The sequence below is a fragment of the Equus quagga genome, chromosome 12 (assembly GCF_021613505.1).
Source record: "Equus quagga isolate Etosha38 chromosome 12, UCLA_HA_Equagga_1.0, whole genome shotgun sequence".
Classification (NCBI taxonomy): Eukaryota; Metazoa; Chordata; class Mammalia; order Perissodactyla; family Equidae; genus Equus; species Equus quagga.
The window spans coordinates 21,161,842-21,189,525 of record NC_060278.1 but is presented as its reverse complement, the minus strand read 5'-3'; the positions used below and the strand labels follow the sequence as shown (position 1 = coordinate 21,189,525).

The window sequence follows — 27,684 nt, the reverse complement described above, 5'->3', positions numbered from 1 at the left end:
ACTCTCCAGTCAGTTTGTTCTTGTGCAGCAAAGGGACTGGTGTTGGTCTGGTCTTTTTTGGTTAACTAATTCCTTTGACAAATATTTATTGTGTGTCATCAGGTTCTAGGAACTGATCCTAGCGGTGTTTTGGTACTGATAGTCAATTAATTCAGATTTTTTCTATGTCTGTTTTTCCTCCACTTATTTACTTATTCATTCATTCATTCATTCATTCATACCTGTTAATATGTTACATGCACATGTACTACACACACATTATTAAAAATACAGCAATACAGGGGCCGGCCCGTGCTATAGCAGTTAAGTTCGCATGCTCCACCTTGGTGGTCCAGGGTTTGCCGGTTCGGATCCTGGGTGCGGACCTATACACCACTTATCAAGCCACGCTGTAGTGGCGTCCCACATATAAAGCAGAGGAAGATGAGCACAGATGTTAATTTAGGGCAAAAAGAGAAGGATTGGCAGCGGATGTTAGCTCAGCTCAGGGCTAATCTTCCTAAAAAATTAATCCAAAAAAATACAGCAATACAGGAATGCCTGTTTTGATCTTTCTGACCAGTGAGCAGAAAACATTTCCATTCTTTTGAGTGGCTGAAATTAAATAAACAAAAATCAACCCCTGAAGACAACCATTTGGACCCTTAAACATGTTGAGGTTTTACACGTTGTCTCATGTTGGATATTGCTTGACAAACCCTCCCGGTTTACCTGGCATTCGAGGGGTTTTCTGGAACATATGACTCTCCGTGCTAAAGCCAGAGAGCAAGGAGTTAAAGACCTTCATCTTTCCTGAACTTGGATGAAGACGCTCTGCCCTCTGAATTATTGTTAAAGCACTAAGTTCCTTTTTAAGTTCTTATAGGTTTAGAGACCATTAAAGCAAACTCTGTACTCGGCATCCAGCTGAAGGCGTAGAATATTACACACACGGTTCCCTGTGTAGCCCTTCCTGGTCCAGCTTCTCTCATTCACTGCGGGGTTAACCACTGACCTGAGGGCGGGTGTGTTTTTCCTGTTTTAAGCAGCATATAATTGCAGTCGTACTCTTATATATCCTTCTGCACTTTCTGTTTAATTTCACATTATGTTTTTGATACTTACCATTGTTGCCTTACATTTTTTGAACCCAGTGTGAAAAAACTACATGGACTCTTAGAAGGTTCTTTTTTCCTCCCCTTGAATTTTACAGTCCAGAATGGAGAAGGTGATGGATGGAACCAAGTTAGACTGGGCCACGGCAGAAGCTCTGGCCTTGGGCTCGTTACTTGCTCAAGGTAAGAAGTCTCTGTTTAGCTGCACAGCTGGGAGGGGATGCTTCATATGACATTTGTTATATGTGACCCCTGCGGTTCTGAATTACCGCTACCTCCTATTGTTTTCATTGACTGGAGAGGTTCTAAAATGTGTTAACTTTTCGTACCTGACAATATGATTTAATCTTAATATAAGTCCTGTTGACAACCTTCATCAGAGAATAGACGATAGAGCAATTATTCCTGAGAAACAAACGGCTCAGAGCTGGATATATTGATATTTTCCCCTAAAAATTCTAGGGCAAATGATGACTCTCCGTTCTTATACAATCTCACCTTGACTACAGACTTTTGAACATAGGACAGGCATATTTTAGTAAGGATTGTCTATTATCTTAAGGAAAATTCTCAGGATGAGCTGGTGTATAAGAATTCAAGGTCACCATGCCTTCTTATTTCTAGGTTATTCATGGGAATCTGGATTTTTTTTTTCCTTCTTGCTTGCCTAAGGTTTTAACGTCCGTCTGAGTGGCCAAGATGTTGGCCGTGGAACTTTTAGTCAGAGGCATGCAATGGTTGTTTGCCAGAAGACAGATGACACCTATATTCCTCTGAACCATATGGACCCTAATCAGAAGGGGTTTCTAGAGGTACGATGTTTTAATGTCTGTTATAAAACCCAGGAACTGATGATCATAGTTACAGGATTCTTAAAGCAACTAGAAACAGATGTCAGCAACTTTGGGTTCAATACTTACTGAAATAAAGGGGTGCTGAGTGGGTGGAGAATGTAGGTCTATACACTTGAAATGGCAGTAACATACTAGCGAGTAGACCAGAGCTATTTTACTCCGGCTACTTATCTGTAATCTTGCAAATGTCAAGTGTATGTTCATTTTATCAGTTCAAAATTGACAGTATAACATGCGTGTTGCTGAATTCATTAAAGTAAGCCAAAGATGTAGATAATAAGCCAACATATCTTGCCTACTTAAAAAAAAAAAAAAAAGAAACCCACTTCCTCAGGGTTACCTTATTCTCTAACGTTTGTGGGCTTGATGAATATATCTATTACCATGTATTTCTGTGTGCCAGTCACTGAGCTGTACTCGTTAGAGTCAAGGGCAGCGGCTGTGTCTTTTCATTTCTTTCTCTCCAACAACTAGCATAGTGCCTGGCGCATGCTGTTTATTACCATAAATTATCCTTTAAGGTACAGTCAGTGGCACATTGTCCTTTTTCTTACTCTAGCCCTGTGTTGGAGGGTGTAATCTTGAGTTTACTGATACTCAATATTTATTAAGAAATTCACTTGTCAAAGCGAAATTCCAGGGGGATTTCTTAAAGGACGTACAGCTTATATTTTCTTTAAATTAGTCTAAAATCCACCCCTGGATGAAGTCAGACTGGTGATCTAGATACTGAAATGTTTAGTATTCCCCCACCCCAATATCTTTTATTGTATCGTGATTTGATCTATAGTATCAATTAACTTTTTTTTTTTTTTAAAGATTTTATTTTTTCCTTTTTCTCCCCAAAGCCCCCCGGTACATAGTTGTGTATTCTTCGTTGTGAGTTCTTTTATTTGTGGCATGTGGGACGCTGCCTCAGCGTGGTCTGATGAGCAGTGCCATGTCCGTGCCCAGGATTCGAACTAACGAAACACTGGGCCACCTGCTGCGGAGTGCGCGAACTTAACCACTCGGCCACGGGGCCAGCCCCTCAATTAACTTTTAATATTGCTATTTAAAAAGCCTCAGTTAAACTCCTTGCATCCGCTCCGAGGAACCTGTCAGAGATTTCATTGATTATCATAAACCGTGTCCTTTATATGAAGGCCCCTGGAGAAACTCCTGCTTGAGCTTGGTTTGTCTTTATTGAGTGTACACCGTGAATTCTGCAACTGACCAGCATTCCCTTATACATAACGGCTGCTATAAAATCAGAAAATAAAACAATGAATATATGCACTTTTCAAAAAATAATAGTGATGGCTTCTAGGAATGGGTGGAGGCCATGGCAGCCTCAGTGACAAATGACTAGGTCACCAGATTGCTTTTCCCCAACTCCCTTCTGTGTCTCAATCTTTATTTATCTTCTTTCTCCCCACTTCCATTTAAATTATCATGTTGTATATCATGGATATTTGCAAGCCATATTAAATACTTTTTGGAATAAATGAAAGCATTAATAGATTCAAGAAAATAATGTAGTTAAGTGTATAAAGTATAGTAGATGCATAGGAGAAGGAGCAGCTAATCTACTTGAGGGAAGTCCAGAAAAGCTTGGGAGAGGAAGCCAGATTTGAGCCGGGACTTGAAGGACCTTAGGAATTGCCTAGTCTAATGTAGGGAGAACATTCTAGGTGGACATGATAGAACATATAAAAGCTGTGAAGTAAGAAGACCTGACGTATTGCTCAGGGAACTACAAAGAGCTTCATAGGACTGGAGTTTAAGCTGCCAAGTGGATACAGGAGTTAAAAAAAAAAGGGACACTGGCCAGATAGGACTACCCACATTGTGAAAGACTTTGAATGTGTTGTAAAAGAGAAGCCAGGGAGGAATTTTGAATAGGTAATCAGATTTTTGTATTAGAAAGAGCACTCCCGAGTTGAAGGAGGAGGAAACTTAGGACAATTTCTAAGGAGGCTGCTCAGTGATCTGGGCAGGAAATCACAGGGATGTGAATTAGGGCAATGGCAGTACAGACGGGAGATGGGGCCTTGAGAACCATTCAGAAAACAGAAGCTTTAGGACTTAGTGGTAGATAGAGGGAGTGAAGAAGAGAGACTAGCCTCAATTATCTCCTAGCTTCCTAACTTGGACAACTGGTATATAAGGTGGCATTCACCCAAATAGAGAGTAAAGAGGGGACAGGTTTAGTAAGGAAAGGTTATGGATTCAGTTTTGGACTTTTGACTTTGAAGTGGCTCAAGGACGTAGAGATTTCTATCAGGGAATTAGACATGTATCTCTGGAGTTAATGAAGAAACATGGTCTTAAGATATAGATTTGGAAGTAATCAGGCTGTAGGAGTGTTTGAAACCACAGCGGTGGAAGAATCTCCCTGAGAGAGCAGAATGAGAAGAGGACCAAGGGATAGGGTCCTGGGAAAAACAACATTTAAGGGGCTGGCAGAGGATAAGGATATCCCAAAAGAGCATCCAGAAAGGCAGGAAGACTGAGTCATTGTGTCATCGAAGGCAAGGAGGGAGGAGTCAGATAAGAGAAAGAATAACATAGTCATTGGATTTGGTACCTAGAAGGTCAAAGGGTGACCTCATGTAGAGCTATGTCAGTGGAGTGAGGTGACGTAATTGATGATCTGTGCAAGTGTAGGCAGACTTCATGCATCTTCACAGGATGCATGTTCACAAAATGGCAGCGTTAGCATGATCTGAGGGTGGAGTTTTTAGCTTCTTGACATCAAAACATCACTTATTGGGCATCTGTGTGGGCCCAGTTGGTGAGTTGGTGGTCTCAACTGGCCTGAACTGGACAAGGGGGGGGTCCTAATTCCTGGAAAACAGCTCAAACACCCATTACCATGGTGACCCAGGCTCCAGGGAGATGTTATCTGTAGGAGCCTAGTGGGAGTCAGACAGCATATTGCCTCAGCAGCACAGTTAACAATGGGCGGGTAAACAGTTAAAAGCTGTATTCAGTAGTTACAAAAAAGAAAAACAACTTTCGTTACTAGCTACCTGATCATCAGTGGCTACCTGTTTACTGGTTTCACAAACATCACCACTGTCTAATTTCAGAACATTTTCATCACCCCAAAAACAAACCCCATACCCTTAGCAGTCACTCCCCATTCCTTCCTCCCCGCCAGCTGCTGGCAACCACTAATCTACTTTCTGTTTCTATTGGTTTGCCTATTTTGGCCTTTTCATGTAAATAGAATCATACGATATGTAGCCTTTTGTGACTGGCTTCTTGCACTTAGCATCATGTTTTCAAGGTCCATCCATGTTGTAGCATGGGTCACTATTTCATTCTTTTTTTATTGCCAAATAATGTTCTATAAATATGTAACTTTAAAAGATATTTTTTAGACAAATTTTGAAATAAACATAAAATTACAAAAAAGTTGGATGTATAATACAAAGGCCTTTCTCTTACTCTGAAATCTATGCCAACCTGGTGCCCTAGATGCGTATTTCCTGCATCAGCACCGTCCAAGCATCTAGGCCAGGAAATTAACACAGAGACATGACTGCCATCTTGGCTTCAAACCCAGTTCACAAACATGTTGCCTTTCCTTGTCACATCTCTTTAGCCTCTTCAGAGATGTAATTTTGTGTCCTGCTTTTTTAATCTTAACATGTGGTGATGATTCTTTTGCTTTATCATGCAAATAGGATCTTAGAAGAATGGATTCTAACCAAAGATAGGCGTTGTTTTGGGTAAACTTCCCTCCTTTGTTTTGTGATATTTCTTAAACAGCTTGTATGACACTGTTTGACTCTCAGCTCCATAGGTGGGTCATTTGAGAAGTTAATTTTGCTTCTCCTTGAAGAAAATTTTTTTTTTAATCTTAAATTCCAACTGCTCATTGCTGGTATGTAGGAAAACAATTGACTTTCATCTATTAACCTTGTATTCTGCAACCTTGCTGTGGTCTCTTATGGATCACTTTTCTTTTTCCTCCCCAAAGCCCTAGTATATAGTTGTACACCCTCGTTGTAAGTCCTTCTAGTTCTTCAATGTGGGGTGCTGTCACAGCATGGCTTGATGAGCCGTGTGTAGGTCCATGCCCAGGATCCCAACTGGAGAACCCTGGGCCACTGAAGCAGAGCGTGCGGACTTAACCACTATGCAATCAGGCCGGCCCCTGAAGAAAACCTTTTTCTTTTTCATTCTTATTTTTGTTTTTAATTTTTTTTTTTAAGATTGCCACCTGAGCTAACAACTGTTGCTAATCTTTTTTTTTTTTTTTCTTCTTCTTCTCCCAAAAGCCCCCCAGTACATAGTTGTATACTCCAGTTGTGAGTGCCTCTGGCTGTGCCATGTGGGATGCCACCCCAGCATGGCCCAATGAGCAGTGCCATGTCCGCGCCCAGGATCCTAACTGGTGAAACTCTGGGCCACCAAAGTGGAGCGTGTGAACTTAACCACTCGCCCCTGGGGCTGACTCCCTCAAGAAAATTTTTAATGCCCATGTTCCAACCTCTTTTATCTCTTTCTCTCTTTGTCCGCACTTTTTCCATATGCATCACTCATAGAGAGCGGTAGATCTCCTTTCTCAAAGGAATGTGGAGATGAACGAAAACCCAGCTCCCCTCTCCACCCGCCTCCCTTTGAGAGGTGTGTATAAACGTGATGCTTTACCTTTCCTGCCTCAGGGTCGCGTCCTCCCTTGCGTGACCGTTCTCCTGTTCTCTTCCTCGCATTAGGTGAGCAACAGCCCGCTGTCAGAAGAGGCTGTCCTGGGATTTGAGTACGGGATGAGCATCGAAAGCCCTAAGTTACTGCCCCTCTGGGAGGCTCAGTTTGGGGATTTCTTCAATGGTGCCCAGATCATCTTTGACACGTTCATCTCTGGAGGTTGGTGTTGGCATACGGGTGTGTAGTGGACACATAGCACCAGGCTGACGGGGGCAAATGAGTGCAAAGGGGCCGTAGCTGCTGATGAGACTCCTGTGCACCAGACGGATTGTGCTGTCATCCATTGGGATGGGTAGCTGTCAGACAGTTAAATTGGCAGCTGGAGGGCTGGGGGCCATTTAGCAACTGTGCAGGGAGCACCTTCCCATCTTTGGGGAATGTGCTTGACTGTAGGGAGCAGTGTGCGCGCACCTGCCAGCTCTGAGGTCCTTTAACTTTCGGGTCTGCCCCTGGGGTATGTTGAGTGAGTGTGGGATGAATCACAAGTAGGCAATGGTGACATAGTGAGGATTGGCGATCAGAGTGAGTGGCAGCCTTGACGATCCACTTCCCTCCGTCCAGGGACACTCAAGGATCTGCAAGTTGAAAGTTGTGCATCTTTATTATTTTTAATCATCATTTACAAAAGCAGTACCTGCTTCTTGTAAAAATTCAAAGTCTGTGAAGTACAAGTCTGAGTCTCCCCCAGGCCCTCAGCCCATTTTCCGGGGGTAGCCGCTCTTGCATTTTGCGTGCGCCCTTCAGAGCCTCGCTGTGGTTGCGTTTCTCTGTAACTTTGTAGCTGTGAGGAAGAAAAGCTCCTTGTGGAGACTGGGCTTTGATATGTGCAGAGAGATTCTTCTCAGTGTCTGTGCCCTCAGTTTGAGGACAGTGGCCTGTGTGGGAAGTGGTGCTGTGAAGGTAGATAGGAGCTGCCCAGCCTGGGAGGTGGAATCAGAGTGGCACGTGCTGTCCTAGAAGCCGGGACGTTCACCTTTGAGTTTGTCTTCCACTTCCTGAAGCCCCAGTGCACGTGTCGTTGTAGGGTTTCAGCAGTAGGATGGATATTTTCCCCCTATGTATGGGTTAACAGTGCTAGAAAGTGCGTGCAGTAAAAACGGTTTTAGGGGCTCAGGCAGCAAACTAACATCTGTTTCTACCCAAGTCCATCAGACTGTGCGTTTTGTTCCTGCTTCATAGAGTCCTTACTCCCTACCACGTGCTTTTCCAGGAGAGGCCAAGTGGCTCCTCCAGAGCGGCATTGTTATTCTCCTTCCACACGGGTATGACGGGGCTGGACCTGAGCACTCCTCTTGTCGCATAGAACGTTTCTTGCAGGTACGTCCAATGTCTTATGGATTCCAAGAAATGTTTTCCTGCTTCCTAGGTGCTTGGAAATAGAACTACCTCCTGCAGATACTGAATGTGCACCTTAAACTGGAAGACATTGTAGTATTTGAATGAAACAGATCTAATGCAATGTCAGTATTCCCTGGAAACATGATGCGTTGGGTATACGCTTTTATGGCAATTAAAATGATTCCTATGTGGCAAGGATGAGTTGTTCCTAAACCAGGCTGATCACTGGAATCATCTAGGGAGCTTTTTTTTTTTGGAAGATCAGCCCTGAGTTAATATCCGCCAGCAGTCCTCCTCTTTTTGCTGAGGAAGATTGTCCCTGAGCTAACATCTGTGCCCGTCGTCCTCTCTTATATGTGGGATGCTGCCTCAGCATGACTCGATAAGCAGTATGTAGGTCCACACCTGGGATCCAAACTGGCGAACCCCAGGCCACTGAAGCAGAGCATGCGAACTTAACCCCTATGCTACCAGGCTGGCCCCTAGGGAGCTTTTCATAAAAATTCAAGGACCCATGCCAGATCAGATTCTTAGGAATGAGGCCTAGGAATCTCTATTTTCATTAAACATTTTTTTTCACTTAATAATGGTATTTTCATAAAATGATTCATGATCATTAAAAAATTTTAGGGGCTGGCCCAGTGGCACAGTGGTTGAGTTCACACATTCCACTTTGGTGGCCTGGGGTTTGCTGGTTCAGATCCTGGGTGTGGACCTGGGCACCACTTGGCAAGCCATGCTGTGGTAGGCGTCCCACATATAAAATAGAGGAAGATGGGCACAGATGTTAGCTCAGGGCCAGTCTTCCTCAGCAAAAAGAAGAGGATTGGCAGGATATGTTAGCTCATCTTCCTCAAAAAAGGCCTAATCTTCCTCAAAAAATTTTTTTTAAATAACCATTGTTATCACTCGGTGAGAATCATTACCAATGTCTCTTTATGCATATGACTTACTAATATTTTATTTTGAAAATTTCCAAACATACAGAACAGTTGAAAAAATTTTACAGTGGAGATTCATATGCCAACCCCCTAGATTCTACTGTTAATATTTTGTTATGCTTGTTTTATCACGTATCTACTCATCTATCGTCCCTCTATCGATCCATAAATCCATATTATTTTATGATGTATTTCAGAATAAATGGAGACCCTGTACATCACCCTAAGTACATACATATCATTAATTATTTTAGCATATTTGCAGATAAAATATATAGATAGATGATGGATTGGTAGAAACGTAGATAGAACAGTAAATAGATGGATAGTGATATATTAGATAATGACACAGAGAAATGATTTTATAAAGCAGATTACAGAAATAAATTGCAAGTAAATTAAAGACCTGCATGAGAAGTACAAAACTATGCTTTTTGAAAGAATTATAGGAAACGAGTACGTGGAAGATACAATGTGGGAGTCATCAGTATACAGGTGATATTTAAGGTCATAAGTCTGGATGAAATCATCAAAGGAGTGATTACAGATAGAAGAGAGAAGTTGTCCCAAAACTGAGCCCTGGGATAGTCAAACAGTGAGAGGCTGCAGAGAAGAAGAAAGGAGACTGAGAAGGAGCAACCAGTGAGGTTGGAGGAAGGTCCTAGAAAGCAAGTGGAGAAAACGTATCAAGAATGAGGGAATATCAAGGTCAATTCAGATGAGGACTGAAAATAAGCCATTGGATTTAGCATTGAAGAGTTCATTTGGTGGTTGGTAACTGTAGTTTAGATGGTGTGGTGTGGGCCAAATCTGATTGGAAGGTATTTAGGAGTATATGGAAGGAGGAAAGTTTAAATAACTCTTTTGAGGAGTTTTGCTGCAAATAGAACAAGGTAATGGGGCGTAGTTGATGGGGAAATTTGTGTCAAAGATAGGAGAAATAACAGCTTGTTTGTATGCTGATAGGAATGATCTAGTAGAGAAGAAAATGATGACGCAAGAGAGAGGGTAGAATGACTGGAGTGATTGCTTTGAGTGGGCACGATGGGATGGCGTCCGCGGCATCAGGGATTGGCTGAGATTTTGAGAGGATCATGGTGGGTTCATCTCTGGTGATAACCGGGAGGCAGAAAATATGGGTGCAGGTGATAGAACTTGTGTAGATGTTGTGGTAGGGGTCTGAGGAAATACTCTTGGATCGTTAGATGAGAGTGATGATGGAGGAGGAGGTCCTGGGTTTGAAGGTATGAAACTGTCATCTGGGAGAAGAGGAGAATGAATGGATTAGGGAAATAGAATAGTCTAAGAGCATTGAGGGCCCACTTGAGATTCATGGTCAAGGATTTAAAGTGAGATCAATCAGTGTGATTGTGTGTTGTCTCCAGCTACCTTCCCTACATAGGTACAGATGTGGAAAAGGTGGAAAATTGGGATCAACTAGGGTTGTGGTTTGCAGTGAGAAAGGGTCAAGGGAGTTAAGGGTGTATGCCAAAGAACGATTATAATGATTGACTCTGGAATTTAGGCTAAATAAGGATGAGAAAGGAGATGTGAAAAGAGTAAAGGCTAGTGAAAAGGTGATAAGATCAGTGGGTTGGAGGTATCAATGAGGTTGAAGGATTGCTGGAGTCAAAGTGTTAAAGAGAGTTGAGCTAGAAAGGTAGGAAGTGGTGGTCAGAGTGGAACGCATAAATGAGAGTTTATGGAGATATTCCTGTTATTGATCATAACAAGGATATTACCATGGGAATAGGTTGTTGAGGTAGGATGGAAGACAGTTATTGGAGGACGTGAGTTCAAGGAACCAAGAAGCCAAAGTACTGAAAGGATCATCTACGTATACATTAAAATTATCAAATCTGTGTTAATGGTTCTATCCAATCTACCTCATAGGATCATTGAGGCATAGTCAATATATGTAAATGCTTAGAGCAATAGCTGACATTTATATGTATGATGTTTATTATTTTTATTATTATCATTTCATGTCCTTGAACTGTGATTATCTCGACCCTTCGTTTACATCACTGATTTTACTGTTAGCCCTGCAAAAGGATTAATATATGTGAAGTGAAGAGTATTCGCTGTTTATCTGTGCTTGCTTATTTCATCTGCTTTCATTGTGCTTATCTCATTTCTTTTTTGTCCTGTCTGTCCTGTTTCTCACTTATTTATTAGATTTGTGGTGGTAGGTTTCGGTTCTCAGTTGGTTTTCTTAGCACTGCACTCTCCTTTCTTATCTAATTCTGTTGTGTTATCTTTAAAACTATCTGCCTTTAAAAAATTGTTTTTAGTGGTAATAAGAACACTTAACATGAGATCTACCCTCCTAACAGATTTTTGAGTATACAGTACAATATTGTTGACTATACAATATTGTTGACTATCAATACAATATCGTACCTAGAGATCTAGCAGATCTCTTGAATATATTCACCTTACATAACTGAAGCTTTATACCCTTGATTAGCAACTCCCCATTTTCCCTCCCCCTAGTCCCTGGCAACCACCATTCTACTCTCTGCTTCTATGAGCTTGACTATTTTAGTGGAATCATGTAGCATTTGTCCTTCTGTGACTGGCTTATTTCTCTAAGCACAAAGTCCTCAAGGTTCATCCATGTTGCCGGATTCTTCTTCTTCTTCTTTATTTTGGTGAGGAAGATTAGCCCTGAGCTAACATCTGTGCCGGTCACCCTCTATTTTGTATGTGGGATGCCGCCACAGCATGGCTGATGAGTGGTGCAGGTCCACACCTGGGATCTGAACCTGTGAACCTCAGGACACTGAAGCCGGCACATGAACTTAACCACTATGCCACTGGGCTGGCCCCAGGATTCATTTTTTAAGGCTGAATAATATTCTACTATATATATTACATTTCATTTAGTCCCTCATCCATTGATGGACACTTAGGTTGCTTCCACATCTTGGCTATTGTAATAATGCTGCAATGAACATGAGAGTGCAGACATCTCTTTGAGATTCTGACTTCAATTCTTTTGTATATATACTCAGAAGTGGAATTGCTGGATCATATGGTAGTTCTATTTTTAATTTTTTGAGGAACCTCCATACTATTTTCCATAGTGGCTGTACCAATTTTCTTTCCTACCAACAGCATACAAGAGCTCCTGTTTCTCCACCTCCTCTCCAACACTTGTGTCTTTTGTTAAAACAGTCTGCCTTTTGCCTGCTCTGTTCTTTTCCTTTTTTTTATATATACATATGTCAAAAGTTATTTTGGCTCTATGATATTACATTGTTGCTATGTCATTTCATTTCATCATGTCTTTGGTTCTTTAGGGCAATTCTTCACAGACCTTATACAATAGTTACTCTGATAGGGTGTGGGTGAATTCCCCTTGAATATTGTCCCAGTTGGTACCAATTTACCTTCTTGAAACAATAGTTGAGTATGGGCTCCAGTTTGTGGAGTCTGAGGACGTGGAGTGGGAGGAGAGAGTCCTGCTGGACAGAGGGGTTTTTTTGCTAAATCCTCTGGTCCCTTATGAGATTCAATCACTAACCCCATACAAGGGTCTGCTTCTCTGGTCAGGGATGTATATAGCTTCCATGGGCTTCCATCTCTTTCCTGGGCCTGTGAGGTGCCCTGGAAGAGGCAAGGCTGGCAGCCCCGTCTGCCTCCACTGAGCACTGGAGGGCCTTCAGACTCTAGATTTTGCCTTTATTTTTCCCCCAGGGTTGCCTACACACACCCCGTCTCCAAACTGGAGGGGACTAGTAAGAATTCTTAGGATTTTGTCAACTCACTTTCTTTTCTCTCCACTGCCCCTGGAGTGGGGTTAGGAGCCATGCCACAGCTTTCTGAACCACCAGTATCTTCTGAGATTTAATTATCGACGGTCCTCAACTTATGATGGTCAGACTTATGATTTGACTTTATGATGGTGCGACTGTGATACACGTTCAGTAGAGATCATACTTTGAATATTGATTTTTTTCCTCTTTTCCTGGGCTAGCGATATGCAGTACAATGCTCTCTTGCAATGCTGGGCAGCGAGCAAAGCTCCCAGTCAGCCCCACGATCGTGAGGGTGAACAGCTGATACACCCATTCTGTACCCATCCAGCCGTTCTGTTGTTCCCTTTCAGCACAGTATTCAATCAATTATGTGAGATATTCAACCTTTTAGTATAAAATAGACTCTGTGAGATGATTTTGCGTACTTACGATATTTTCAACTTACCATGGGTATTTTGAGCGATCACCTCATCATAAATCGAGAAAGATCCATATTCACTCTCGACTTTTCAACCTTGTTAGCTGCTTTTGATTTTGTTTTTGTCTTTAAAACAAACCAAACTATCCTTGTGTTTATTTCGTTAGGAGAGTGAGATTCTAACAGTGCTTCGTTCCACCATCTTAACCTCATAGCCATCAGAGTCTGTATTTTTCAAAGCTCCCCTCCAGAGGCTTCTTGCAGTCAGCTGTGTTTTGGGAACAACCGTCTTAAAATACACAGAATTGGGCAGACGGGGAAAGCCATCCGATCTCTCGTCTGGTTAATCTTCACAAGTCATAAATTCACCTTCTGGTATTTTTCTGTAACGAAGAGGAATATATTTTCTCCTTCTGATGGAGAGCCCTGGGTTTCCCTTCGGCTAGCATACGTCATTGTGATTGAATTAGATGATCTGAACATTCTGTTCCTTTCTTTCATTTCTCTCCCAGATGTGTGACAGCAGAGAAGAGGGCGTAGATGGAGACACGGTGAACATGTTTGTGGTCCACCCGACTACTCCTGCACAGTATTTTCACTTGCTTCGGAGACAAATGGTCCGGAACTTCAGAAAACCCCTGATTGTTGCTTCTCCTAAGATGTTACTCAGGTTCCCTGTAAGTAGAAAAAACTGGTAAAAAAAAAAAAAAAAGGAAAACAGTTGGTAGGACTTTCTCCTTTTGTCATTTTTGTACTGCATTTTCCTCTATCTCTGTATTAATTTACAGTTCTGAATTACAGACACATCTTTGTAGTTTTAATTGGCCATGCTGCTTTCTCTCTCTTTTTTCAGCCTTTCAAGAATGACTGGATGGGCCAGCCCCAGTAGTCTAGTGGTTAAGTTTGGAGTACTCTGTTTTGGTGACCACGGGTTCAGTTCCTGGACGCAGACCTACACCACTTGTCTGTCAGTTGCCATGCTGTGGCGGCAGCTTATGCACAAAAAGAGGAAGATTGGCAACAGATGTTAGCTCAGGGTGAATCTTCCTCAGCAAAAATTAAAAAGCACAAAATACTGGAAATATAGGTAGTGTTCAGTTTCATTGTAATCAAGGACGGCGATAGCAGACATTATCCCCCTGGTATGCCAGTCTGAGCAGAAATAACTTTGTAGAAAAAGTTTCAAAGTCCAAATGGCCTAAGCATGTTGATAGTAGCAAGTTGGGAATTTAAAGTATTTTGATGAAAAGGAGTGGTGTTACTCATTGACTTTTATTTAGATTTTTTCTACTAGCTACACTGAATTAAAAAGGTGAGTTTTCTTTTGGTTTACCTGAACTAAGTGTTAAGCGCACAATATATTTTTTAAATCACAAAAATATGCTAGTTTTCAAACGCAGAATTCAAGATAATAAGTTCTAGTAAGCATATATATCTCCCATCTGCTATAATTTTTTTCAGTTTTATATGAGAGTCTTAATTAGGATTAACATTCAAAAACATTTACATTTATTTGGATGTTGCTGCTGCAGTGAAATAGGTCAGTGAGGATTTGGCTGTTCAAGACTATCTTGTTCTTCTCACAAAGCTTTGGGAGTGCATATTTGGAATTGAGGGGTGTTGGGGAAAGTTGTGAGCTATTTGCTTTCACTGGTTGTATTTTTAAGCAGTTCCTACCACTTGGAGGGGAGTAGAGAGCTATTCTCGCAGTTGGCTTTTGCACCATCCTAGAGTGAGTGTTTCTCTAAATTTTGTACTCTGACTCCTCACCTGCCTCACCCTAGTCCCAACTCTGGGAGTCAGTGCCGAGGAAATGCACTTCAGGTCATTTCTACCAATGGCAATGGTTCATTTGTTTGGTCGATTTATTCTCTCTTACCCAACGTCCCTGTGAACACTGTACATTTTGAGATGGCTTCACGAGCCTAGAAACATCACAGGATGCTTTCAAGAAAATTTTGAGAAAAGTTAATGCAATCTCTTCTGCAAGTCTTTCTGATGGAACTCTTTTGACACAGATATTTCAAAACAGCAACGTTAAAGGAGCCGAGTCAAAATGAAAATGGCTCTAATTTATTTCTAAGAGGTATATACATCTGGGATTCTTGACCCAACTTTCATTTTACCCCTAAGGTTGTCACCTATGCCCTCAATCATAACTATACAGGAATGTAATGATATTAAATATAATGTATGTATGTTACCAAGTATTGAGAATTTCTTTTGCTGTTTGAAACTGAGAATAAGAGTTTGTATTCTGGCTCTAATCTTCCACCCCTTGCCCCAAGTCTAATATATAACTTATCCAATAAGAGAGGCCTTACTTGGGAGCCTTAAAAAATATCAACAGCTATCCTATAGATTTCCAGATGAAAAACCACTCCTATTAAGTAGTCAAGTATCTTCTGTAAACATATAAGTCCTTTTATTAATTGAAAGCAAGTATGACCATTATTGAATTCCGATTTCTTCGTGAAAATTGGATTATTGGTACAAGTGCTCTCTCAGAACATGTTAACACTTTATTTTGATCGTGTGTTTGGAGATGACTGGCCATGTGGCAAGCATGCCGCAGGGTTATAGGGAGTTCATGTGGCACGTGGTCCCTAAATCCCATCCCAATTTCCCACCCAACTCTAAACCCCAGCTTCGTTTGATTCCTATCATAGGACGTGGGGACTGACAAAGGGATCTGGTTCAGAATGGAGAAAGATCACACATTATTTAGTAATAAGAATAGCTGAATAGTTAATATTAATTTTTAAAGTTATATCACAAGATCCCAGCATCAGTGTGGCTGCCCTCAATGGCCTAGTCAAAATGAGTCCTGTACACATTTGGGACTAGACTACAGGGAAATTAACTAGATGATAGCAAAAGGGAGCAAACCCCCAACTTTGGCTTCATCTGTTTTCTACTCTGAGTTCTTTGCAACAAGTATTTGTTTAGATTGAGCTCATTAATGACATTTCTTTTCATCACAGAAATATTCATGTTTTGTTCCTACTTGTTCTGACCTGAGAAGGTTTCACTTATAAAGCATAGTCAAAGCCCTAAAGACAGAAATAATTGCCCTAGCTTAGCTGTTTGGGTTCACAATATAAATTCTATAAAATGTTGTTTCTAATCTCCCAAAATTGAAGCATAATTTTTATTGATAATAAAGCTGTATGAACAAACTGAAATTTTGATTCTTAAACTTTTATCATGGCACCAGATGAAAGCCAATCTTATGTAACCTTGGAAAAATAATTTTATTTTGAAGTATATAGAACTGATATTTTTTGGAAAAGCTACCGTGTTTATTAGTACATATGTTTACTTATAGTCCTAGGTGAGAATTTTTTTGGGGGGGGGCCTTGTGATTTTTTTTTTATTGAGGTCATAATAGTTTATAACATTGTGAAATTTCAGTTGTACATTCTTTTTGTCAGTCACCATATAAATGTGTCCCTTCACCCCTTTTGCCCACCCCCAAACCCCCTTCTCCTCTGATAACTACTAAACTGTTCTCTTTGTCTGTGTGCTAATCTTCCACGTATGAGTGAAATGATACAGTGTTTGTCTTTCTCTGTCTGGTTTATTTCGCTTACCATAATACCCTCAAGGTCCATCCATGTTGTTGTGAATGGGACACTTTTGTCTTTTTTTTATGGCTGAGTAGTATTCCATTGTATATGTATACCACATCTTCTTTATCCACTCATCAGTCGATGGGCACTTGGGTTGCTTCCACTTCTTGGCTATAGTGAATAATGCTGCCATGAACATAGGGGTCCATAAGTCTCTTTGAATTGTTGATTTCAACTTCTTTGGATGAATACCCAGTAGTGGGATAGCTGGGTCATATGGTATTTCTATTTTTACTTTTTTGAGAAATCTCCATACTGTTTTCCACAGTGGCTGCACCAGTTTGCATTCCCACCAGCAGTGTATGAGGGTTCCCTTTTCTCCACATCCTGTCCAACATTTGTTATTTTCTGACTTGGTAATTATAGCTGGGTGATAGTTTTGGTACTGTTTCTTGGTAAAGATCCCTTATAAGTAAAAGCATCTTCAGCTCCTTTCCATTAGTTGATAGACTTACGGCTTTTTTTCCCCCCTCCTTAGGCAGCTGTGTCAACTCTTCAAGAAATGGCACCTGGAACGACATTCAAACCAGTCATTGGTGACTCATTTGTGGATCCAAAAAAGTAATTTTATGTGTATCTCTGTATTCATACTCTTCGGTGGAATTTTAGTGAGTGGAAAAACTAGTTCTTATTAAGGAAGCCAGAGCGACTCAAGTCGCTTCTCTCCTTTGAGTCAGTGGAGTAGAAGTTAGAGTACGCATGGGAGGGCGAACTTTGGAGGCGCATGTTGCTCAAGAAGCCTTGCCAGGGCATAGCGTATGACTGAACCCAACTACAGGTCCCCCACTGCCTCCGTAGTGAAGCAATTCTATCTACATGGTCTCCCCTTTCTTCTGATACAGTTCTTACTTTAAGATATTTCTCCCCCATCCCATTGTCCTTTTTCTACTAAACAGTGTTAAGCGTCTAGTGTTCTGCTGTGGCAAACATTTCTATGCCCTGCTGAAGCAAAGAGAATCTTTGGGGGCCAAGAAGCATGACTTCGCCATCATCCGAATAGAGGAACTCTGTCCTTTCCCGTTGGATTCATTACAACAAGAGATGAGCAAATACAACCACGTTAAAGGTAAAGGGTCATTCTGGTTAGGGTTCTTTGGTTTTCAGATATCTGAAACCTATTTGGACCATCTCAAATGAAAAGAGGTTATGGGGGCCAGTGAGCATTATTAGAAAATTGAATCTGGAGATATGAAAATTATACCAGGAGAGCCAATGTCTCCATATCTTTTTTGGTGTCCCTTTCAGTCTTCCCCCTTCTCTCATCTGACATCAAATTTCTCGAGAATTCAGAGGAAATCAATGCTATACTATAATTTATGATAAATCCATTATAAATGTAAAAGACTAGGCTTTCCAACAAATGGGGCTGGAATAATTGGATGTCTTTATACACCTTGTACAGAGATTAACTCAAAATTGATCACAGACCTAAATGTGCAGCATAAAATCATAAAACTTCTAGAAGAAGACAGGAGGAAATATTCATGATTTTGGGTTAGGCAAAAAATTCTTAGATATAACACCAAAAGCACATCCCGTTAAAGAAAAATTGGTCTTTATCAAAATGAAATCCTTTTGCACTGCGAGAGGCACTGCAAGGAAAATAAAAGGACAAGCCACAAACTGGGAGAAAACATTTGCAAATACATATCTGACAAAGGACTATCCAGAATGTTTAAAGAGCTCTTAAAACTCAACAGTAAGAAAACAGATAATTCAGTTTTTCAAAATGTGCAAAAAGAATTGAACAGCCACTTTACCAAAGAATTGGATGGCAAATAACCATATGAAAAGATGCTCAACATAATTAGTGATAAGAGAAATGCAAATTAAGCCAAAATGAGATATGGCTACACACCTATTAGAATGGCTAAAATGAAAACAAAACAACAAATCGACAATATTAAGTGCTGATAAGGAAGCAGGGCTACTGGAACCCTCATTCACTGCTGGTGGGAATGCAAATTGGTACAGGCACGGCGGAAGACAGTCCGTCAGTTTCTTATACAATTACTCATAGAGTCACCATACCACCCAAGAGTCTGACTCCTAGGTATTTACCCAAGAGAAAGGAAAACATGTTCACAGAAAAATCCGTATGTGAATGGCTGTGGCAGCTTTATTCATAATTGCCCAAATTGGAAACAACCAAAATGTCCTTCAAGCAGTGAATGAGTAAACCATCTGTGTGGCATCCATGCAATATCACACCACTCAGCAATAAGAGAGCAAGCTATTGCTATCCACAAGATCACAGGTGGATTTTGCTAATTCAAGGAAGCCAGGCCCAAAAGGCGACATATTGTGTGACCCCATTTATCTGACATTTTGGGAAAGGCAAAACTGTAAGGAGAGGGAAAGGTCAATGGTTGCTAGATGTTGGAGGTGGGAGGAGGAGTTGAGTACAAAGGGACAGGATGAGAGAATTTTGGGGGTTGAGAGAATGGTTCTGTATCATGATTGTCGTGGTGGATACATGACTATGCCTTTGTCAAAAAAAAAGGCAAGTGACCCTGTGCCACATTGGAAAGGCATTTCATAAATAATTTAGTATATGTATACATATACATATATATCGTGTGTGTGTGTGTGTATGTTGTATATGTTTACTGGAGGTAGTGAGATGGAATTTCTGCTTTTATAGACTTCATTTGGAGCCAGGAGGAGCCTCAGAACATGGGTCCATGGTTTTTTGTTTCTCCGAGGTTTGAAAAGCAACTGGCCTGCAAGGTAATAGCTCTTTTTCTTTTGGAGTGTTTTGTGTGTGTGTCTTATTTCTCCTGGAGCACCAACAAATGAGTTTACCCCCATCGACAGTCCAGTTTTTTAAAGATAAACTAAAATATAAAATCCAGTTTTAGAGCATTCTTTCAGAATAAAATGCCAAGTGTTTTATCTGTACATAGCAGTATAAGGTGAAAAAAAAAAGAGGTTATACTCAAAAAGGGAAAAACCCTTACCTGTCGGCTACCTTTCCCATTAGCGTGCTCAGCATTCTTGTCCTAAAGGTCAGCGTCCAGGCCCTGGGGGAGCAGGGTGACGGGCAGAGTGATGAGCAGGCTTGTTTTACAACATGGAAATAGAGACGCCCAGTAACGCTTGTTCCAGGCCTGTTCACACAGCTTGTATACATCAAAGGCCAAATCTTCTTGATTATGCTTTAAGAAAGGAGAAACAACAAGAGCAATTGTGCTTCTGTTGTCTGTCTATTCTGCTTTGATTAGAATTCAGTTTCCTTGTTTGAAATTAGTTTGCTCGGCTCAAATCATTTTCACATGTAAATAGTTCTAACTTAGGAAACTCTACAGCTAAAACCAACTAATAGTTACTGAACCATAAGGCAAATTCAAGAATTTATCTCACCTTATCATGCCTGGAATTTAGTTAGTAGCTTTTAGTTGTGACATATATCTCCCTCCAATCTATTCTAGGTAGCTCATTATTTTTCCAAGAAAGTGATTTATGGTTAAATAAGCTGACAGAAATTCATGCACCTCCTTGGAGGAACTAAGCAGAGCTCTGATCTTGTCAGAATGTCATGTTCTTTCTTTTCTGCTTCACTGATAGCTGCGTCTTGTGAGCCGACCCCCTTTGCCAGCACCTGCTGTAGGAATTGGCGCTGTTCACCTGCAGCAGCATGAAGATGTCCTCACCAAGACCTTTGCTTGATGAAGTCCTTTGAAGAAATCCTACTGCCTTTTAAGAAAACTGCCACGAAAAGGAAGGCCTTCCTCTCCTCTCTCCTCCTTCTGTCAGGTAACGTGAAAAGACTAGATTCCTCCAAGATGTTGAGATTGGTGAGAACAGTTCAACCTGGAATACATGGAGTAGTCAAAGGAATCATTCATCAATACAGGAATCTGACAAGTACCTTTCATCCTTAAAAGTACACTCGTGTTTATTTTGGTTAGATCTGAGTGAGTTGTGTAGCTAGGTCCTTATCCAGATGTTTTCAGACTCTCCTCTTTCTAATTAACTTTCTATACCCAGGAAAAGTTCTTTAGCCTGAATTTACAGCTACATATAGATTACCTCAATGACTTGCTTGCTGCATGTCACTTTCGTTGATTTTATTCAAAGCCCTGTGGACTACCAATGTGTTCATTTTATGTCATCTCTGGTGCTGCTTTCCAGCTACTGTGAAAAATGTTTCACCAAACACTGTAGCAAAACTATATTGGTTTGTCTTCTTCAAGATTGTTTTTTCACCCATTATCGTTAAATATAGGTCCTATTAAATATGAATCTCTGGGTGTATGATCCTTTTTTTTTTTTTGAGGAAGATTAACCCTGAGCTAACATCTGCTGCCAATCCTCCTGTTTTTGCTGAGGAAGACTGGCCCTGAGCTAACATCCATGCCCATCTTCCTCTACTTTATATGTGGGACGCCTACCACAGCATGGCTTGCCAAGCGGTGCCGTGTCTGTACCCAGGATCCTAACCTGCGAAACCCGGGCCGCCGAAGCAGACTGTGTGCACTTAACCGCTGTGCCACTGGGCTGGCCCCTGGGTGTATGATCCTTTTGCATGGTATTATTAAGTTAAGGAGTTTTAGCTACGGTGAAATTGATTTGTGATCTACTTTGCCATGGTATCTTTTTTTCCCTAAATTGTTCTAGCAATGATATCTTGATATTTTTAATTGACTTTCGGTGTCTGACATGGGGATTTCAGCCCTTGGTTAATCAGTCTTGCCTCTGAAAGTCCCTGCTGCGGTGTGATGTTTATTGATGGTATGTAAGGAGCACGTTAACTTTGACGGTGGGAACTTTCCAACACCAGGTACGTGGGGATTTCTAGAAATCACCAACCCACTCCCTTATTCTGAAATTTAACTCAGTACTGGGAGAACAACTGGACAACAGCAAACCATAGCTTGACGTGGCTTGGTGCTGCAGAGGCTCTGTCGTCTACCATTTTTGTGCTGTGACACTGTTCTCAGAAATGATGGGGGAAGTACCGAGCCGCTGGAACGCCCTCTCCACTTTTACTGGCAACTGGTGTTGTCTTTCTTTCAGAATCAATGTACAGTTGTTCTGGCCACAGCAGTAGACTCATGATTCACATCTTAAACGTGTGCGTTAGTGTATTGACTTAATATTCTTGTAATATTCACATCCCTTTTTTTCCTATATACCTTAATGCTTCCTCCCTGCGTCAAGCCTTATACTTCAGGTAACTCCGCGCCACCCGTGTAAATCAGTGAAATTACCAAGGTCTATTTAATGAGAACCCAATGTTGTATAATGAACTATAAAAAAATAAAAGCACAGTATCATTGTTTTCAGATCTCTTGGTTTCTTGAGTTAAAAAATTTCAAAGTCTAGATTTTTTCTTTTAGTTTAGTTTCCATCTCTCCAGATTTCTAACTTTACACCTCATGTCTGTTGATGGTTTCTTGTTACATCTTCTCCAACTTGAACCGTGAAATGTGTCTTCTGTATCTTACCCTTCTTGCTTTCAATCTCCTCTGACACATGGTCAGCATTTTGAATTACCTTGCAGGAAGGGACCATTTGAAGAATTCCCAATCAAATGCTCCCATAATAAAGCATGGGATAAAAATATTATAATAAAATAAAATACAAATATTTTACTTTGTTCCTCTTAAAAATTTGATAGTGTGATATTTGTACCCCATTTACATTTATGCTAAATTTCATATTCAATGAAGATAGAGTTCAAATTGGGTATTCAGTGGATAGAAATATTAACAACCATGAAAAAATTTTCATTTTGTTTAAAATGACGCATTATTCTTAGTAAAATAAAATATTTTTATAAGAACTATTTTGCTTAGTTTTCCTTGTTTTCCATACACATGCTATAAAGAAAAATATTCTAAAGCATAGCCCTTTTTAGTCTGACTGTATTACCTTTGAAGTTTTATTATATTTTAAAATTCATTGGCTGACAATAGAAATAGTATCCCTTTTACAACATTGAGGAAGGGGGCCCAGCCTGGTGGCGCAGCAGTTAAGTGCGCACATTCTGATTCTCGGTGGCCCGGTGTTCGCCGGTTCGGATCCCAGGTGTGGACAGGGCACCACTTGGCAAAAGCCATGCTGTGGTAGGCGTCCCACATATAAAGTAGAGGAAGATGGGCATGGATGTTAGCTCAGGGCCAGTCTTCCTCAGCAAAAACAGGAGGATTGGCAGCAGTTAGCTCAGGGCTAATCTTCCTCAAAAAAAAAAAAAATTGAGGAAGTACACTTTAAAGAAATTAGAGGTTACACTTGAAGGAAGTCACAGATTAAGAAGCAACACTTCTGGGTCTTGAGGTTCCAAAAGCTTTACCGATAGTTCTCTTGGATTTACTTGGATATTTGGTTTTCCTCTTCAGCTTCTCAAATAGTTCAGACTAAAACTATTATGTTTTTGGGAAAATTGGACAAAATATTTAAGTCCTCAATATTCATGATACACTATTACACAAATAAACAACTTCTAAATTACTCTAGAGAAGCAGTAATTCATTGTCATGTTTGTATTTAAATCTGATAAAGCACAATCTAAAGCAGACTGTTATTTCCCCATTGCCAATTGCAAAATCAGTTAATCAGAAAACTATAGTTGACGTACAATATTAGTTTCTGGTGTACAACATAGTGAATCGACCTTTATATACATCATGAAATGATCACCATGACAAGTCGAGTAACCATCTGCCACCATACAAAGTTATTACAATATTATTGACTATATTCCCTATGCTGTACATTACGTCTCCATGACTTATTTACTTCAGAACTGGAAGTTTGTACTTCTCAATCTCCTTCACCTATTTTGCCCATCCTGCCATCCCGCTCCCCTCTGGTGACCACTAATTTGTCCTTCGCATCTATGAGTTCATTTCTGTTATTTAGAAAACTTTTAATAAAAGTATATTCCTTTACTGTTATTTCCCTGTGTCTTCTTTGACTTAAATGGAGAACCAGCTATAATTAAAAAAATAAGAAAGGACCCTATAAGAGTACAATGGTATTTGCTCAATAAATAATTATTGGACACCTATGCATACATAGCATTGTTTTGGACTTTAGAAATACATAGAAGTGGGGCCAACCCCATGGCCAAGTGGCTAAGTTCATGCGCTCTGCTTTGGCGGCCCAGGGTTTTGCCAGTTTGGATCCTGGGCGCAGACATGGCACCGCTCGTGAGGCCATGCTGAGGCGGCGTCCCACATGCCTCAACCAGAGGCACTCACAGTTAGAATATACAACTATGTACTGGGGGGCTTTGGGGAGAAGAAGAAGAGGAAGAAGAAAAAAAGAAGATTGGCAACAGTTGTTAGTTCAGGTGCCAATCTTTGGGGGAAAAAAAAAGAAATACATAGGAGTAAAGATAGAATGGATTGCCCACTGTCCTCGATGGACTAACAATCTATTTGAGAAGACAAAGCATTTTACACGTAGAGAGGGAGATGTTCTTGTTGGGTGTGCTACAACAATGTGGGAGGTCAAGGTAGAATGATATTCCTGATGTGGATTGGGTGGCATAGTGTGGTTATACAAGCAAAAGTCCTGAGTAGCACATAGTCGTAGAGAGACTGAAGAATATTGGACGGGTAATTTACCAGTTATCTAATGTGTCAAAACTTATTCCCAGACTCTAACTTGAAACATGGAGCTGTCTCAGAAATAGGCAGGCAAGAGAGGTACTGGCTACTCTTCTCTTTCTGTCAATAAGATTTTCAATTTACTGCATCTGTATGGAAAGGATGTTATTTTCATGAAATTAGCTCACAATCGACTGTCAAAACTCTATTTAAGTCAACCACTTGCAGGATATTGTAGACACAAAAATTAAGACCCTCCCTGCCATCCAGAAGTTCATGATGGAGTAGGGGAAGTTAGACAAGTACGAAAATGACTAATACAAAGTAGAATGAGGTAAGAACGAAGTCATAGGATGTGAGATTATGACTATGGTAGATTGTATTTTCCAAAAGTCACCAGAGCAGTATTTTGTGTGCCACATGCTCTTCCAGAACCTTGCCATACCTCCATATAGAAGTGGAGTCTATTTCCCTTCCCTCTTGAAATTGAGCAGAACTTTGTGGCTGCCTCTATAAATACAGTGCCCTGAAAATGATGCTGGGTCACTTCCAAGGACATGCCTTGGCACTCAGCTGCCATGTTGTGAGGAAGCCCAGGCCATGTGGAGAAGCCCTGTGGAGGTGTTTGAGCCGACAGCTTCTGCTGAGGTCTTAGCTGACAGCCAGTGTCAAATGCCAGACTTGTGAATGAGTGAGAGAGCCTTTTGATAATTTAAGTCCCCAGCCTTGGAGCTGTCCCAATGACTCCAAGTGGAGCAGAGACCCATGCAAGCCCAGCCTAAATTGCTGTATGTATATGTGTATGTGTGTGCACGTGTATGTATCTGTATACAAGTGTGTGCGTACATTCAAAGATAAGCAACGCCAGACACTAATTAAAGTGGTAAAGACAGATTTTAATCCATAATATGCTATTTTAGTAGGGAAAGAGCCCAAAGGGAACTAAACTCAACTTTGATTTGTACAGAGGTGGCTGGAGTTTTAAAAAGAGAGTGAGGGACTAGGGAGAGAGGTGAGTGGGGACTCAGCGTCAGGGGAGTGAAAAATTACAAACAGCTGGAAGGAAGGTTTGGTCCATGTGAAACTCATCTGGGTTTGTTAACTGGTGCTTATGGGAATCAGGCTCCTATCCTCCCACAGAGGCTGGGAGACGGAGATGGAGTCCCTATCTTCACGTGTTGGCTGGGACAAACAGTAAATTCTTTTGGCAGCCTTATGCTTTCCTAGGCAGATACTTTAAGGAGGCTAGGGTCATCCTTGGGATGGAGCTGTTAGAAACTATGTTTGCGTTTACTCAAGTCTTTACAGGCCTAGTGGAGAAAGGGCTCAGAGGAGCCTGGCTAGAGTGTGGAAGGAGAGAATCTGTCAGTGTGCACACACAAATATTTTCTTTCCTTCTTGGACAGAGATCTAAGCGTTGATGCAAATAATCCATAACCAATGTATAAATCAAAAATTGGGGTGAGTTTATTATGAGCCAGATCTGAGGACCATAAAGCCTGGGAGAGTCCTCTCACAAAGGAATGGAGCACTCCGAAGAAGTGAGAGTGTACACAGCAGTTATATACTGTCAAAAAGCACATATCACATATGATTGGATCTTTACAACATTTTACAAGTCACGAGATTACCTAGCTGGCCCAGTGGTTCACACACACAGCAATTGATGAACACAGCAGGTAGCAGGTCGGTGGTCTTGAGCTGGGTGGTCACAACAGTTCGGCAATCAATCCCAGCCTGGGGAGAGACTCTTATGCTTAAGGAAATGACTGGGGGAAGTTACATCTTTATCTTAAAGGGCATTGTTTGTCTTTGGGACATAGTAAATACAACGCATGCTTAATGCCACGTCAGGCCCTTTTGGAAAAACAAGGTCAGGCCGAATTAGTTTTGTACCAAACGGCTTCCTCATATACTCCAATATAGCCTATTGCTTGCCATTGATTTATCATAAGCATTAAAACAGATCACTGGATTTGGTGATTATAGGTCGTTAGTGACCTTTGAAATAGCTTGTTTCAGCAGACGTTAGAACAGAAGTTAGATTGCAGGATTTTAAAATTTGAATAAGGAAAATAAATTTTAAGGGCCTTCTATGTGTCAACCTCTAAGCAGTAGAGAGTGGAGAGTTCATAATCTGTTAACTAGAGACAAAGGGTCACAAATTTTTGAAAACTTCCAATAAGATGGAAGCAAAATAAAAAGGCGGTTTGGGTGAGACGGGCTCTAGTGCAGTTCAGCCCAGGCCTGGGGACCCAACGGCGGCCCGCGCTCCTCGGCCGGGCTTTGGCCTGGGCCGGCTGCGGCGGTGAAGGAAACGGCCACCGCCTGACACGGAGCTCGGGCTTGGGGGACGGCCCCGGCCTCGCAGAAGCTGCGGGCTCCCAGCCGCGCCGCGCACGCCCCCGGGAGCGCCGGCGGTGTCCATGGCAACGCGGCGGACGTTGGCGGCGCCGCGTCAGGGGGCGGGGCCGGGCGCGGGTCACGTGACGTGGGCGGAGCCTGCGCGGGGCCGGCCGGAGCGCGTCGGGAGCGGGCGCCGGGGCTGGAGCCGAGGAAGCCGAGCGAAGGCCGCGCCGAGGCCGCCGGGTCCCGCCGGCCGCCGCCGCCATGGGCAGTGAGTAGCGGCGGCGGGGCTCTGGCCCGGGGCGCGCGCTCCGACGGGCTGCGAGCGGAGGGGCGGGCGGCCGCTCGGGGTCGGGCGGCCGGCGGGCCGGGGGCTTCCGCCGACGCTCCTGCCTCCGTGCGGGGCCTCCCGGGGCGGCCCGGAGGCCCGGGGTCTGCGCTCCGTGGGTGGCGAGGAGCGGAGGGCGGCGCGGGGAGCCCGTTGGTTTGGGGGGCGGGGAGTTAGGGACCTGGGCGAAACCTGGACCACTTTTAATTTTTCAGGAGCTTGGAAGCTCCTATTTTTATTCCCAAATCACCCTTCCTCGGCATATGAGTTGGGATGAATAAAAGCCCCGGACTTGTTTAATTTTTGGAAAAGTGATGCATGGCGTGTATTTTAGGGGAGGAACCGAGTGCGATCGGTAGCATAGCGCTTTTTCTTAAAATTATCGTTTCAGTCCTTGTGTAGCGTTTACTGAAAACTCACTGTCTGTAAGGTTGCATAAGCCCTAGGGACAAGGCCTTGTATTATGGCATCTTCAGAGGGCCCTCTCCGAGACACTCACCACCGCGTATGTTCGTATATATACTTACATAGCTGCCCGGATGTTTGTTGAATGAATAACTGCAAACCCCAGCTGTGCACCCATTGGCCAACTAGTGGACATTTGGGGGAAGCTAGAAAGAAGGTAGAGGAGACCCCTGGCCTTGAATTTACGGTGTCATGGGTAAAAAATTCTGCAACACAAGTGGCAGCAAAAGCACTGCTTGACCAT

At 41.9% G+C, this 27,684-nt stretch overlaps 2 protein-coding genes across 2 annotated transcripts in view; both read left to right on the top strand.

Annotated features, from left to right (window-relative positions):
• Positions 1-21,120, top strand: part of DHTKD1 (dehydrogenase E1 and transketolase domain containing 1) — a 45,449-nt gene extending 24,329 nt beyond the window's left edge. The window contains exons 9-17 of the mRNA XM_046679694.1: positions 1,193-1,277; positions 1,767-1,906; positions 6,658-6,808; positions 7,860-7,966; positions 13,623-13,787; positions 17,221-17,303; positions 17,639-17,808; positions 19,387-19,472; positions 20,310-21,120. Coding sequence (XP_046535650.1) covers positions 1,193-1,277; positions 1,767-1,906; positions 6,658-6,808; positions 7,860-7,966; positions 13,623-13,787; positions 17,221-17,303; positions 17,639-17,808; positions 19,387-19,472; positions 20,310-20,411 — 1,089 coding nt within the window. The 3' untranslated portion in view covers positions 20,412-21,120. The remainder of the gene's footprint in view (positions 1-1,192; positions 1,278-1,766; positions 1,907-6,657; positions 6,809-7,859; positions 7,967-13,622; positions 13,788-17,220; positions 17,304-17,638; positions 17,809-19,386; positions 19,473-20,309) is intronic.
• Positions 21,121-26,829: 5,709 nt separating this feature from the next.
• The window catches only part of SEC61A2 (SEC61 translocon subunit alpha 2), a 45,609-nt gene continuing 44,754 nt past the window's right edge, over positions 26,830-27,684 (top strand). The window contains exon 1 of the mRNA XM_046680003.1: positions 26,830-26,918. Within this exon, the coding sequence (XP_046535959.1) occupies positions 26,912-26,918 (7 nt within the window). The 5' untranslated portion in view covers positions 26,830-26,911. The remainder of the gene's footprint in view (positions 26,919-27,684) is intronic.